Source organism: Thamnophis elegans, chromosome 8 (genome assembly GCF_009769535.1).
Source record: "Thamnophis elegans isolate rThaEle1 chromosome 8, rThaEle1.pri, whole genome shotgun sequence".
Classification (NCBI taxonomy): domain Eukaryota; kingdom Metazoa; phylum Chordata; class Lepidosauria; order Squamata; family Colubridae; genus Thamnophis; species Thamnophis elegans.
Genome location: NC_045548.1, coordinates 67,672,637 through 67,688,793, shown reverse-complemented (window position 1 = coordinate 67,688,793; position 16,157 = coordinate 67,672,637). Strand labels below are relative to the sequence as shown.

General features: G+C 41.4%; 1 protein-coding gene across 1 annotated transcript in view; it reads right to left on the bottom strand.

Annotated features, from left to right (window-relative positions):
- The window catches only part of NSMCE2 (NSE2 (MMS21) homolog, SMC5-SMC6 complex SUMO ligase), a 256,066-nt gene that overhangs the window by 139,507 nt on the left and 100,402 nt on the right, over positions 1 to 16,157 (bottom strand). Inside the window, exon 4 of the mRNA XM_032222821.1 lies at positions 14,298 to 14,451. Coding sequence (XP_032078712.1) covers positions 14,298 to 14,451 — 154 coding nt within the window. The remainder of the gene's footprint in view (positions 1 to 14,297; positions 14,452 to 16,157) is intronic.

The following is a 16,157-nucleotide window of genomic DNA, read 5'->3' as shown; positions in this document are numbered from 1 at the left end:
AAATTCAACATATCCGAATGGCATCAAGTTTGCATAAAACAATATAGACTCATCTACCCCATAAGTTCCGTCCTGTATGATATATATCCTAGAAAATCTTAGTGTAGCCTTCAATTCCCATAGCCTTCTTTTGCAAGCGTAAATATTTGCATTAAAATAAATATATTTTCCAGGGCTTCAATTCCCTCCCCTATAACACCCACACTTTCTTTTCTTGTCTCTTATATGTCTCTTTGTATATTGTAAGTTCTCCAAACAAGAGATTTCTATGTCATGCCTGCAAGCCATCTTTTCTTTTTGAACTTCAGGCCTGCCACACTTTCTACTGTGAGAAAATGGGAGGGGGGGATTATATGGAGTTGGGTGATATGTAGCCATAATAACTTTCTTCTTAGAAACTCAAGGTCATCCTTTGCTCTGCACCTGGCTGGAACTGGATGGGTGGACTCGGTCTTCGTGGCAGTGGAAGATTGGACCATGTGATAAATTGTGGATGTTGGGGCAGAAGCTTGAACTTTCAACTGGGTGGGAAAACCTGGAAGCTTTCAGATTCAGGTTTTCCCAGAGGTGCCAACATGGCTCTTTTAATAAATTGCAACTTTGAGGAACTTCTAGCCTTGGAGTGTTATTTGTTTGAGGATGCTATTTGGAACCCTGAAATTCTACTCCTATGTTGTACTTAGTAGGGAAGCATGGAGGCTTAGTGGTTAAGATGCTGGACTTGTTGGTTGGAAAGCTAGCAGCCCAGTGTTGAAACCTGTGCACCATGTGATGGGGTGAGCTCCTGTCCTTGCCTCAGCTCCTGCTCACCTAGCACTTCGAAAGCACTACCTGTATAAAAGCAAACAACATTCTCCCAGCCATCTGCTACTTTCACAATGGCCAACAGAACAACATGTCTGAGCTGCTCCAAATTCAAAGGGGCTCTCTGCCAATAAGATATAGGATTCAGTCCCAAAAGCACCTAGCTAATTCGGATGGATTGCTCAAGAAATGCAAGCCAATACTGCTTCATGTTTGCCTATCCATGTTTTGAAACACACAGTGCTTGGCCGTTGCCAAAAATTAATGGTGCATTATCAATGTAGGTTTGAGGATCTTGAAACATCGATGGGAACAAGCTACCCGAGTCCCTTGATTTCTGCTTGTTCAAAGGAAACATTTCAAATATGTTTGCTTCAGTAATATCCCACGGGTGTAGGGGTGGATATTAGAGAAAGGAGAAGGAAAAAAAAACCCCGAAAGGTAATTATGTAGATAGATTACCAGAGCCACATTAGATTGCCAAACAATTACACATGATTATGACTGCCTGTTAAAGAAATGCTTTCTTCCTTTGCATTTTAATGCAAGGCTTTTATTCATCAGACTTAAGTTGCTGTAATTATTATTTGCAGCCTAGAGTGAGATAAAGTAATCAAGCTGCTATTACTTACTGCTCTTCTGACTGTGGGAAGAGGATTCCGACACAACCTCTGTTTACGAGTCCAGACACAACTTGTAAAAGTCAAAGACCGTCAACATTTTTCTCTCCCGTGGCTTTTCATCACCATGCAGATTTAAGGTGAATGACAGTGCTCATTCCCAGGAGATCCAGCTAAGGTTGACCCTCCGTGTTTTTATACCCAGTGGAAAAAAAATATTTAATTGGGAGGGGTTTTTTTGTTTATTTGTTTGATTGGTTTGAAAGCCTGTGGTTAAATGAGCAACAGACCCTTCTCCAAAGACAAGGCAAAAGAGAAAGTCACTGGTTGAATTCACACAGCACAATAAGGTAAAGGTAAATGTTCCCTTCTCACATATGTGTTAGTCATTCCTGACTCTAGGGGGCGATGCTCATCTCTGTTTCAAAGCCGAAGAGCCAGCGCTGTCCGAAGACATCTCCAAGGTCATGTGGCCAACATGATTAAATGCCAAAGGTGCACGGAATGCTGTTACCTTCCCAACAAAGGTGGTCCCTATTTTTCTACTTGCATTTTTTATGTGCTTTAGAACTGCTAGGTTGGCAGAAGCTGGGACAAGTAGTGGGAGCTCACTCCGTTACACGGCGCTAGGGATTCGAACTGGCGAACTGCCAACCTTTCTGATCGACAAGCTCAGCGTCTTAGCCACTGAGCCACAGTGTCCCTCTCAGAGCACAATAAAAAGGTAAATGTAAAGGTTCCCCTCGCACATATGTGCTAGTCGTTCCTGAGTCTAGGGGGCAGTGCTCATCTCTCTTTAAAAGCTGAAGAGCCAAAGATATCTCCATGGTCATGTGCGAGGGGAGCATGACTAAACACCGAAGGGACACGGAATACACAGAATGCACAGCACGATAGACTAAGTTAAAATCAAGTTTGGTGGTTCGTAGTTCCAAAATGTTTTGGAATTCAATTTTGTGGTGATATGTTAGATGGATCACACTAACATATGAAAACTATTGCACAATTTATTCGCTTGGACATCAGCATTGAAAATTTGAATTTTTTTGATAAATTATAAGGTGGCCTCATTCTCTCTTTCTTTCTAACAGGAATTGTCCCTTCTGTGGCAAGACTTTTCTCTAAACTATTTTTAACATGTATTTGCTGGCATTTTAAAAAGTCTCAATATTTAGGTCCTTCTTTGGATTTTATCTCTCTTAAGCTTTCAAGAGAAAGAACTACTAACTATTCTATGTATTTCCTCTCTGACATTGTTAGAAGTGTAACCCTGCCCTGATTAAAGTAGTTTACATCTATTTCCCCCAACACAGCAAAGTATAAAAAATAATAGTTGGAAGGGAACTTGGAGGTCTTCTAGTCCAGCCCTCTGCTCAAGCAGGAGACCCTATACCATTTCAGACAAGTGGCTATCCAGTCTCTTCTAAAAAGCCTCCAGTGACGGAGCACCCACAACTTCTGGAAACAATTTGTTCCACTGGTTAATTGTTCTAATTGTCAGGAAATTTCTCCTTAGTTCTAGGTTGGATCTCTCCTTGGCTACTTTCCATTCTTTGTTTCTTGTCTGCCTTCAGGTGTTTTGGAGAATAGCTTGACTCCTTCTTTTTTGTGGCAGCGTCTCAAATACTGGAAGACTGCTTCATGTCACCCCTAGTCCTTCTTTTCCTTAAACTAGACAGAGACATATCCAATTCCTGCAACCTTTTCCCATATGTTTTAGTCTCCAGGCACTTCATCTTTTTAGTTATTCTTCTCTGCACTCTTTCCAAAGTCTCAACCTCTTTCTTATAATGAGGTGACCAAATATTGTATAGAATATGAAGGTTGTGTGTTTTTGTTTTATTTTTATAGTTTTGTTATGCGTGATGTACACTGAAGTTGGCATTTAATTTCATTGTATGAGGTGCAATGACAATAAAGTAAACTAAACAAAAAACTGGATACAGTATTCCTGATGTGGTAAAGCGGTACTAATACTTCCCAAGGGATGCGGTGGCTCAGTGGCTAAGATGCTGAGCTTGTCGATCAGAAAGGTCTGCAGTTCAGCAGTTCGAATCCCTAGCGCTGCGTATCTGAGTGAGCTCCCATTACTTGACCCAGCTTCTGCCAACCTAGCAGTTCAAAATCATGTAAAGATGCAAGTAGAAAAATAGGAACCACCTTTGTTGGGGAAGTAACAGCATTCCGTGCACCTTCAGCATTTAGTTATGCTGGCCACATGACCATGGAGACGTCTTCGGACAACACTGGCTCTTTGGCTTTGAAAAGGAGATGAGCACCGCCCCCTAGAGTCAGGAATAACTAGCACATATGTGCAAGGGGAACCTTTACCTTTACCTAATACTTCTCATGATCTTGACTCTATCCCCCTTGTTTATGCAACCAATGATTGCATTGTCTTTTTTTGGCTGCTGCTGCACAGTGTTGGCTTATATTTAAGTGAATTGCCCACTAGGACTCCAAGGTCTCTCTCACAGGGACTGCTTTTTAGCCAGGTTTCTCCTAGTCTGTACATTAAGCATCTAGTAGACATATTGAGACTCCAGCTCCCATCAAACCTACTTCGCACTAGTTGTCTAATTGGCATGTAGAAAGGAGATTACTTAAGGAAGGCTGCTCTACAACCTAAATTGCATTTTATAATTGGCTGCAATATTATTAACAATCACATACAAAGCAGTGGATCTCGGCTATGCATAGCAGTGTTAAGAATAGCATACAACCTGTTAATCCTTAAGAAGTAAACCCGTGTCACGAATAGAAGTCTGTAACTCTTAAAACAACTGAAGGCTTATCATCAGTCAAATCCAAGAGAAATGAATCTTAAAAGGAGCATGGACTGCGCAAACAAATCGCAACTCATACAGCAGTCTCCTCATATGCGCATTAGTAATCCTAAAGATGGACGAAATTTCTGATGAGTGCAAGCAAGCCTGGTCACAAGATGTAATGATTTTGTAATACGACTCAATTGCACAAACAAATTACTTATACAATCAAGAATTATATGGGAACAGAATGATCTGATGAAGAGGGGGGGAAATGTTGCTGAATATCACCAAATTAGCTGCAGTTGCTTAATTGCTAAGCCCAGGCAACTGTAGCATTAAGCAGAAAGGAACCAGAAGTTTTCCTTTTCTGCAAAGATAATAACTAATTCACAACGCTGCTGGGCACACGGTTGGCACCCCCCCTGCTCTCCACAAGCAGTAAGTTCTAACTTCGGGCGGAGAGGGGGGGGGGGAGAGAAAAAATACTGCTGGGTTGAATGTCTAGGGAAGAGTGAGAGCAATGAAGCAAATCTGAATAATTAGTCACTTGACTGGTCAAGGCAATTTTGTATTGCAAAACATTCCCTGAAGTGCCGAGTAAATTCTTAGGTGAGAAAAAACTGAGAAGTACACAGCAGAATTTATAAAAACCAACAGAATGACAGAGTTGGAAGGAACCTTGGAGGTCTTCCAGTCCAACTCCCTGCTTAGGCAGGAAACTCTATACCATTTCAGACAAATGGTTGTGTAATCTCTTCTTAAAAACTTCCAGTGTTGGAGTACCCACATCTTCTGGAAGCAAGTTGTTCCACTGATTATGTTGTGGCCCGCCAGCGGCTAGCGGAGCTGGCAGCAGATTCGGAGAGTGAGGAGGTTGGGGAGGAACATGGGCCAGTCCTGGAGTCTGGGGAAGGCTCTGATGAGGGCTCTTGTGTCGGAGGCAGAGACGGAGCCAGAGCCATATGTCAGTTATCAGCTGCCTTCAAAGTCAGACATCAATGAGACAGATGAACAGCTGGAGCCTGTCCCCAGTGTGCGCATGCACAGAGTTGCCAGACGAAGGGATCAGCTAAAGAACAGGGGTCGACTTGGGAGTAAGGCCAAAGGTAGACAATGAATGGCCCCTCCCAGAGGAAATAAAAGAGGAGCGAAGGGGAGTAGAGTTTGCAAGAGACAATTAGCTCCTTGCCAAGTTTTGCAGATATCAGCCTGTCAGCTCTGCATGCCAGATAAGGTCTGTGACTGTAAATCCTCCCTTGAAAGACTGGATGTGAATGAGCAGAATTCACAGTAAATTAATAAAAGTTTTTTTTTGTCAGGACAAGGAGTTTGCTTCATGCTCTCGGGAAGCCTCGGTCAGAACAGATTAATTGTTCTCACTGTAAGGAAATTTCTCCTTAAGTTGCTTCTCTGATTAGTTTCCATCCACTGTTTCTTGTCCTGCCCTCAGGTGCTTTGGAGAATAGTTTGACTCTCTCTTCTTTGTGGCAACCCCAGAGATATTGGAATGCTGCTATCATGTCTCCCCTAGTCCTGAGCCGAGGTGGCGCAGTGGTTAGAGTGCAGTACTGCAGGCCACTTCAGCTGACTGCTAACTGCAGTTCGGCGGTTCAAATCTCACCGGCTCAAAGGTTGACTCAACCTTCCATCCTTCCGAGGTGGGTAAAATGAGGACCCAGACTGTGGGGGCAATATCCTGACTCTGTAAACCGCTTAGAGAGGGCTGAAAGCTCTATGAAGCGGTATATAAGTCTAACTGCTATTGCTATTGCTATTCTTTTCATTATACTAGAGATTCCTAATTCCTGCAACTGTTCTTCATATGTTTTAGCCTCCAGTGCCAACTGGCTGCATCTACTTATGTTTCCTTGCTCTAAGGTGGGGCAGGATGAGGAAGACAGAGAATCACCTCCGATGCTCTGAATATTGCCTGGCTGTTTTGCCCCATTTTTGACATTTCTGGTAAGATGGTACCTAGCGTGGTACAAGAATTTGCACTTCCTGCAAATGATTAGCAACATCTCCACTCAAATCAAATCTATCTTCAACAGTCATAGATCAGCATAAATACAAGTGCAAGTAGTCCTTGACTTAACAACATTCATTTAGTGACCGAAGTTACAACAGCACTGAAAAAAGTGATTTAGGACAGTTTTCACACTTACGACCCTTACGGCATCCCCATGATCGAGATTCAGACACTTGACAACTGGTTCATATTGATGATGGTCACAATGTCCTGGGGTCATGTGATCCCCTTTTGCCACCTTCTGACAATCAAAGTCAATGGGAAAGCCAGATTCACTTAACAATCGTGTTACTAATGTTAGCAACTGCAAAGATTCCCTTAACTGTTGCAAGAAAGGTCCTAAAATGGGGCAAAACTCACTTCAATCTCACTTAGCAACAGAATTGTTGGACTCAATTGGAGTCATAGGTCGAGGACTATTTGTTTAATTTATTAACATAACTGATCCCAGAATAACTGTACAGGTAGCCTTGGGACTGCATTGAATCTTGGAGATACATAGAGAATCCAACAAACTTCTCTAATGATGAGAAAGTAACATTTAAAGAAATGGGGGTAAGTTCCAACTCTCTTGTCAGCTGGAGAATGGTGTGGGGGACACAAACCCCTTGGTAGAGGATAAATAGAAATAGAATCAAGGAAGCCATAAATTTTGGCTGGCTATAAAAGTGAGTAGTGGTCTACTGGTCCCAAATTCCAACCTTAATGTTTTATTTTAATTTTTTTTTCAAAAAAAAAAACAACCTTTATTAACATTTTAAAAGAACAATAAAATATAAGGGAGGGGAGAATATTTGGTCTTTGGTGCTCTCCGACCTTGGTTGTTTTTACTTAGGAAATTGTGACCACCCTAGACAAAAAAACACTAGAGAATTCCTGTAAGTCTGAACGCTGACAAGTTAGCTATCAACAGGCACATAGACATAAAGAATATCTACATACTGTGCAAGAGAGACAATCAACAAGCCAAAAAGGAAACAAAGACCAAAACACCTCCCCTGCCAGCAATCAACACCCAGATAAGTAGAAATTAACACTAAGATTAACCTTGAACCAGCAATCAAAAAGTAAACAATACCCCAATCAAGGAATTGCCAAAAGAGCTAACAGTCAACAGCTATGCAGGTAGTCCTCGACTTACAACAGTTCGCTTAATGATCTTCAAAGTTGCAGTGGCAGTGACAAAAGAGATGTATGACCATTTTCCACACTTATGACCACTGCAGCATCCCTATGGTCATTTGATTTGTGGTGATTTACATTCAGATGCTTGACAAGTGACTCACATTTATGACGGTTGCAGTGTCCCGGGGTCATGTCATCCCCTTTTACAACCTCCTGATAGGCGAACTCAATGAGGAAGTCAGGTTCACTTAACAACTGTGTTACTCACTTAACAACTGCAGTAATTCACTTAACAAATGTGGCAAGAAAAGTCATAAAATGGGACAAAACTCTCTTAACAAATTTCTCACTTCGCAACATAAATTTTGGGCTCAGTATTGTGGTCGCAGATTGAGGCATAGGTTGAGGTCTACCTACCAGTACCAAGAAACCATCAAGAACACCCCCACCAACACAGACGGGGCAAGCCACTAGGATATAAACTGTGAGCAAACCCGACTCCTCACTAGCACTGACGATATTACCTACTTTTCATAATGAAACATAGACAAGAAAACATCAAACCTCAGAGAGCCCCAAGGACCATTTGCAACTTATCATAAAAGGAAAAAACAGAAGGAAAAAAATGCTATATAAAATGACAAAAAAGTACATAAAACAAATTATTAAAAAACATGACCTTTGACTTTTTCCACTCCAGAAATAATAGTAAAATGCAACAACCTCTGAATTTAAAGAAATAATAGCAATTCGATAACTTTTAAAGTGCTAATAATTGTATATTATTAATATTAAAAACAATTATATACAGTATTTTTATTTTAAGTTTAATCTAACCTATAATAACCGATTAACCATAAACAATTCATAATCATATATTTAACAATAAACAGGATTTCTCTAATGAAATCAGGTGTAATCGTCAAATCCCAAAGTCAAAGATATGTGCATTTTAGATGACTTTGGCTGGCTATCAAGTACAGGTGCTTTCTAAAAACATTGTGTGGGCTTCTCCCTTCAAATCTATTGTTTTAGTTATTTGCAGATTGATGCAGATTTAATCAATCAGTTAATAGTTAAAAGATTAAGCACTCTTTGATGTATAGATTAAGAACTTCTTAAAACGAATTACAACTTTATTCGTTATCATCATGATTGTCAGTCTTGCTGGCCTATTCCGGTGACTCAATCATGAATTTAAATACTCTTTTTCTAATACCCATCTCAGCAGCTGACAGCAGCAAATTGACCTGTTCTGGGTGATGGAGGGAGTTAAGCAAAGTCATGCCTTGGACAGGAGATCACTAAGAAATCTTGAGGCTCTATACTAGAACAGGAAGTTTTTTAAAATTCCTTCAAATAGGTGGTGGCTAACCATTTTTGCATGGCTTTCAAGAGCTCTTCAACTATTTGTCCATGAAGTCACCAAGCTCCACTTCAAGATGACTCTCACCTTCCGATTTTCCCACCCTACCTCTTTCTCCATGAGCATTTAACAACAGCTGTTGCCCTAAGTTGGATCTTTTGAGCAAATATTTGACAGTTTTAAGAGTTAGATGTGTATGTATGTGTGAGTGTTAATTACCTATATGCATGTTGGTATGTATTCCCCCTGAAGCTAAGGCAAAAACATTCCATTACAATTGTATGGTTATTGTTTTGCATACCGTAGCAGCATAACCCTTGTGGTTGTGAGAAAATGAAGACTGCCAAGCCAATATAGTATCAGTAAATGATCTATTTCCTAGCCAATGCCAGCTTCTTTTTCAAAAGATAAACTTGGTTTAGGTCTAGAATTCCCATTTTACTATAGATTAAGTTCATTACATCTGAACTGTTGCAGAAGGTTGCAGTAAACAAGAATGAAATCATTCCTAAACTATTTTACGTTCCCAATATTGCACCAGGATTAATGGGCTTCATGTGTAAAAGGAGACATTAAAAAAATCAAACTAACCAGGTGGAATTTGAGCAGCCCATACAACTCCTAAAATACTCACCAGAGTTATTTGTGTATTTCACTGAAGTTCAGGTTATTCATCAATAAAAGATTGATGGAGTCTTGCACATTAGTTAAGGACCAAGGTTGGGTAGAAACCTCAAATTAATTGAGAACTTAACTTAAAAATAGTGCTAGGAGTTCTGTGGCCCTCCCCATAAAAGAACTACATTTCCCAGAATTCTCTATCCCATTGCTTGCTCCTGGGGAGGAAAGCTATGGCAAATCTAGACAGCATCCTAAAAAGCAGAGACATCACCCTGGCAACAAAAGTGCGTATAGTCAAGGCTATGGTTTTCCCAGTTGCAATGTACGGCTGTGAAAGTTGGACCATAAGAAAGGCTGAGCACCAAAGAATGGAGGCCTTTGAACTATGGTGCTGGAGAAGACTCCTGCAAGTCCCTTGGACTGCAAGGCGATCAAACTGATCAGTCCTAGAGGAGATCAACCCTGACTGCTCTTTAGAAGGCCAGATCCTGAAGAGGAAACTCAAATTTTTTTGTCCACCTAATGAGAAGGAAGGACTCATTGGAGAAGAGCCTAATGTTGGGAACGATTGAGGGCAAAAGAAGAAGGAGGACAACAGAGAATGAGGTGGCTGGATAGAGTCACTGAAGCAGAAAGCGTGAGCGTAAATGGACTCCAGAGGATGGTAGAGGACAGGAAGGCGTGGAGGAACATTGTCCATGGGGTCGCGATGGGTCAGACATGACTTTGCAACTAACAACAACCTTTTATAAAAAGGACATTGACATTTCAAGTGCTCTGCCCATCTCTTCATTACAAAGCAAAGATTATGTCCCTCAACCATTCTTCTCTAACCTACAGTGGCTCACTCTTGGGCATTAGGTATGTTGCAATGTCCTAATAATATATTCTATATAACAGGGGAACAAAGCTTTGAGAGCAGGTGAGTTCTCCTTTGCTGAAGATACATTAGGACAACGGTCCCAACCTTTCCAGATTGGCAGACTGATGGGGAAGGACAGGGGGTGATTCTGTGTGAGTGGCAGGTACATGCGCAGTTCCATTGGCACAATGAAGCTTCATGGGCAAGTGTGCATACTTGTGTAAATTGAGCTTCGCGCGCAAGCACACATCCCCCGCTGCTCATGCAAGGGAAGCTGTGCGCTCACCTGCCCCTTAAGCAGCCCAGTTTTAAATGGGCCGCGGCCCAATAATGGCCGTGGGCCAGGGGTTGGGGACTTCTGTGTTAGCACATTATATCAGCATTCTTACCTGCAGACTTTGCACGGGCTTCTCTTGCCAAGGAAGTATATTGTTAAGAGCTCTTTCTTTTCTTTGCCGAGAACAGAAATCTAGTCTGTAATTCATAATTGCTCATTTCCTCTCCCAACAAAGTATTTTAATACAATTATTATACCAAGCTGGAGGCAGCCATGTCTTGGCTGATCTCAGAATGCTAAGCAGGATCAGGCATTAATGTTGAGAAGGGGGCAACCAGCAAATAGAAAGTAGAGCAGAGCAGAATAACAGAGTTGGAAGGGACCCTGGAGGTCTTCTAGTCCAACCCCCTGTACAGGCAAGAAACCCTACACCACTTCCGATACCTAATGGTTACCTAATCTCTTTTTAAAAAGTTTCAGTGTTGGAGCATTTACAACTCCTAGAGGCAAGTTGTTCCACTGATTAATTATCAGAGATTTTTTCCTTAGTTGCTTCTCTTCTTGATTAGTTCCCACCCCTTGCTTCTTGTTCTACCCTCAGGTGCTTTGGAGAATAGCTTGTGGCAGCCCCTGAGATAAAAGGGCTTTTATACTGAGAATCTCAACATTTGAAAATCTGCAATAGTAAAACTTCTGTATTCTTAGCAAGATAATCCCATGAGTTTATCAATGTATCAAAAGGAGTTGACTCAAGAGAAACTTGTCCTTTGATTTTCCTTTGAAATCCACAGTATCCCAGTGCCTGAAGAACTTAGATGCCTTACTCCAAAAATCTTCGAAAGGTTTTCCATATTAGCCTACCCAAGGTTACCTATCCACAAGTATCTGTCTACTTTATGAAAACATGTTCTAGAGAAGCAGTTTCCAGACACTTCCTTCATGCAAACCATTGCCTCATCACCCCAAGCTTTGGTAGGTCACGATAAGCCAAGAATTAGCCTTAAGAGTCTGAAAGAATTGAACTCCCACACCAGTTTTAAAAGTGCTTGTGGAACACCAAAACTAAATGCATCTTATTTTTTTCCAAAATCAATTGGATATGAACTGGTTCCATAGATAGGCCCTCTGGTTTCTTCCTTGCATTCTGCAAACTGGAAATGCAACCTGTGTCATTCCTGATAGCACTGTGGCTGTGGATGCCTGGAAGAAATTTGGAAAACAAGCTGTCCAAGGATCCCAGTTTTCCCACAGCAGCCCCAAAATGACTGAATTGAGCCATAGGGATTTTAATATGCTGTGGTGTTGCAGGGCTTATGTATACAAGCTGTAGACCTGGGAACAGACACAGTAAGCATTTTCTAACAATACACTTCCATGATTATAGCAAAGGTCTCTTCAGAGTTGCAACACAGCCTGGATTGTGAAATTGGAGCAATTTTGTTAAGAGTGACAAAACAAAAACAGCTTACCTAATCAGTTTAGAAAGATCATATCAAAACGAGAATGTAACATACGTATATATATATTTTTTAAAAGCTTACCTTCAAATATTAAAAAAAGTTATGAAGCAAGAGTTTCCTTACATAATTGTACAAATAAAACCAGCACCATGAGACTAAATAAAAATCATTTTTACTACTAGGACACCTTCCTTGGAGCCTAATAAAAGGAATGAAAATCATGGCTTCATCCTCCCATTGTCCTCTTTTGTGTTGTAAAACAATTTGCTAGTAAATTAAAAGGAAAATGTTGAATCTGTTTAAATGTACACATTAATTGGAAACAGAGTATAACAGGAATCGTTCTGGCTTCCGTTCAGTTTGACAATAGAGAATTTGCTCTCAAAATTCTTTCAAAAGAGAAGAGAATGTTGGTGAAAATCTCATGAAGTGTTGCCTGCTCACACTCATTTACTAACGAGAAAGTTGTTTGTGTCTTTGGGCCTTAAGACCTTTTGGATGCTATACAAGAATTTTTGCAGGTCCCTAGAGCTTTAAATTTAATTTAATGCTTTAATTCAATCCCAAAGATGGGTTAATTCAATCCCATTCAAAGCATCAGGAGAAAACTCCTTCTGGGAGGTTCTTTTTGAGTTGGTCACTAATATGGAGGAATCCTGTCCTTGAGAAATTATTAGATTTATTTTCCTTCCGAAGAAAGAATCCAGAGAAATCATCCCTCACACATTTGATGGAGAATTTCCAAAAGGCCAGTTGTTAAAATGGATGGGAGCAAAAAGACCAGAAAAAAACTCTATGCACTTTTTCTTCACAACATTCTAGCTAAGACTACCGTTTGCCTTTCTTCCTCTTCCAAAGCCAAGAGGTAATTTGGGATGGGAGGGCTGAGCAAAAATGTATGTGCTACTTGTTTTAGAATAGATGAAGAGCAGTGGTTTCTCTACCTCTGACTACCGCAAGGTACATGGATTGCCCTTGAAAAGTACCCAGAAACTTTAATTAGTTCAAAATGTGATGCCCTGCATGGTTTTGTGCAAGTCTGGATTTGCACATTTGTTACTTCTCCTGCAGATTTGCTTCCGGCTCCAATTTGAGGTGCTGGTTTCATTTTTTAAACCTTACATGACTTGGGACCAGGTTATTTTAAGGACCGTCTTTTCCTCATTTACATCTACCCAACCCACCAGAGCAGGGAGGCAGGGTCCCCTCTCTTATGGGGGTTCGTCTAGTGCAGCAGTCACCAACTGGTGGTCCATGGACCCCTAGTGGTCCGCAAGAAAATTTTGGTGGTCCACAGAACAATTATTTGCATTTTCTATATTGCACTAAATCAGGAGTCCTCAAACTATGGCCCCTGGGCCAGATACATGCAATGAATGCTTGTGTTGCTGCAGAGAGTCTCCCCCTTTGGGGTCTTTTTGTGTGGGTCGGAGAGGGGCAGATATTCTGATTTGGGGTCTGCTTCAGCCTCCTGGTGTGGGGCTTTGGGTGATGGCTGGAGGGAAGTGCCGCTGGTGGCAAAAAGCTGGAGGGTCTTGTTCCAGTGGGACTGCATCATGGTCTGGAACTGGCTGACCATCTCAGTCCACTGAGCCTCCAGGCACTGGTACCTGGCCTCGCACTCCCATAGGTCTTCCCTCTGCTAGAAAAGCCTATGCTCGTAGTCCTCAGTGAGATGCCTCTGCTGAGCCACCTTCTCGGTCAAATCCAATTTGAACGGAGCTGTTTTGCCAACTCTTTCTCGTGGTGGCTGCTTAGCTCCAGCAACTGCTTCCTGTTAAGGCCCTAAGGAGCCCGGGCAGAGAGGCAGGGAGTGGCGAGTAGTGGCTGCCAAGGCGCCCCTCAACGTGAGTGACATCAAATTGGCCACGCCCACCCAGTCACATGACCACCTTGCCACACCCACCCACCCAGTCATTAGGCAGATCATATTAGTGGTCCACAGGATTTAAAATGATGAATTTAGTGGTCCCTGAGGGCCAAAAGGTTGGTGACCCCTAATCTAGTGCAAAAGAAGAAGAAGTACCTTTTCCATGATGGAACCTGTGGAAATCAGATTGGTCCTCACCTTGATACTTTCAAGAGACCCTTAAGACCTGGTTCTGCCAGTGGGCCTAAGGACCAAAGGGTGACCCAAAACCCATCAAGTGGCTTGTCTGATTGTTGTTGCTAGGAAGTTGCTAAGTTTTTGCATTTGGGATCTTATTTCTTGTAAACTGCCTGGAGCCATTGTGAGTTGGATGGCTATATAAATTTTCTTAATGCATGAATAAATATCACAGGTTCGTAGTAAGAGACAAAGGTAACAGAGGCACCGAGACCGTATACAACATGATGAGCTTAATAATAAAGCCACACTTACACTGAGCCTTCATTTGCTTTATCTGCTCCTTAAATAGGACAACTTTCTCATTTCTTTGTAAATCAGCACTACAGTTCTTGCTTTCCAGGTTTCTGAATTTCTCCATGACTAGATGTCTTAAATTTGGGATAATTTCTGGTTTATCTTGTTTTATCTGGGAAAGAAAAAACACATAAAATAAAAGAAGACACAGATTTAACCCAGTTGTTCCCGAGCAAATATCAGTTCTCTGAGCTCATCAGAAAAAAAAAGGCAGTGATTTTCTAAAATTCCCAGATTATTTACTTGGCTCCAATGACATTAAATTCTGGAACTGCAAGAATATGGAAATAGTTACACCAACTTTACAGTCCACATCCACGCAATTCTCATTAAATTCTCATTAAAATTGGATTAACACAGTTAATTAATGACTTGCTTTGATTCAAGTGGGGAATTTTGAAATGAACATGCGAAAAAAAATCTACCACAAAATACTATCATAACATTGCACCATGTATTTCTAAAGCTTCCAGAGCAGTAAAAGAGAACAGAAGAAATGGTCTCAGAAATGAAGCATTCTCAGAAAAGGTGATATTGAAATTGGCATGCTAATTCATTGGAAAGGTTAAATATTCTTTGAAAAATTAAACAAATGGACTGAACTCACAACTCAAGGGTCTCAACCAAATGCATTAACATCTCCTTAGGATTTGCCAGATCACTACTTCACTCACATTCTGGACAAAATTGTGTCTAGTCTGCTTTTAAAGCTACCTAAAATAATGTCACTTAAAGGCAACAAATTCCTCAGTACAGGCAGCCCTCGAGTTACAACAGTTTGTTTAGTGACTGTTCAAGGTTACAACGGCACTGAAAAAAGTGGCTTGTGACCGTTTTTCACGCTTATGATCGTGGCAGCATCCCCATGGACACGTGATTTCTATTCGGATGCTTGATAAGTGACTCACATTTATGGCAGTTGTAGTGTTCTGGGGTCATGGGATCGCCTTTTCCAAACTTTTGACGAGCAAAGTCAAAGGGGGAAACCAGATTCACTTAACAACTGTGTTGCTAATTTAACAACTGCAGGGATTCAGTTAACAAACGTGGCAAGAAAAGTCGTAAAAATGGGGCAAAACCCACAACAAATTTCTCACTTAGCAACATCAATTTTGGACTCAATTGTGGTCGTAAGTCAAGGACTACCTGTATAACTAGACCAGTAGTTCCCAATCCTACTAACTTCCAGATGCTTGAATTTTGACTCAGTAATAGAGTAGGTAAGCAATTCTGGGAATTGATAATGCTTCTCAGCCATGGCTATTTGAAGATAGACTATGTGAACTTCAGCTCCCAACTCCCATGCTTGCTGCAGAATTCTGGGAGTTGAAATCTACACCTTTCAAGTAGCCAAAATCGAGAAACATTGTTTTAGGAAGATAACTAGCTTGAGGAACACTTGCCGTATTTTTCGGAGTATAAGACGCAGCTTTTCCCCACTAAAAAGAGGGTGAAAATCTGGATGCGTCTTATACACTGGATACACCATTTTTGGCCTCCCAAAACCCTGCCCTGCGCATCCTGTTTTTGCAAAAATGGACATGCAGAGGGTTTGGAAGCTCTGCAAAGTGCTCCTGGGGACTGGAGAGGGCAAAAGCGAGTGAAAACAGGCCTGTTTTTCACAAAAACGGGGGTGTTTTTGCCCTCCCAAGCCCCCAGGAGCACCCTGCAGGTCTTCCAAACTCTCTGCACGCCCCATTTTTGCAAAAAAACAGGCTGTTCTTTGCTCGTTTTTGCCCTCCCCAGCCCTCAGGAGCACTCTACAGGCCTCCCAAACCCTCTGCACGGCCCATTTTTTGCAAAAAATGGACCCGTTTT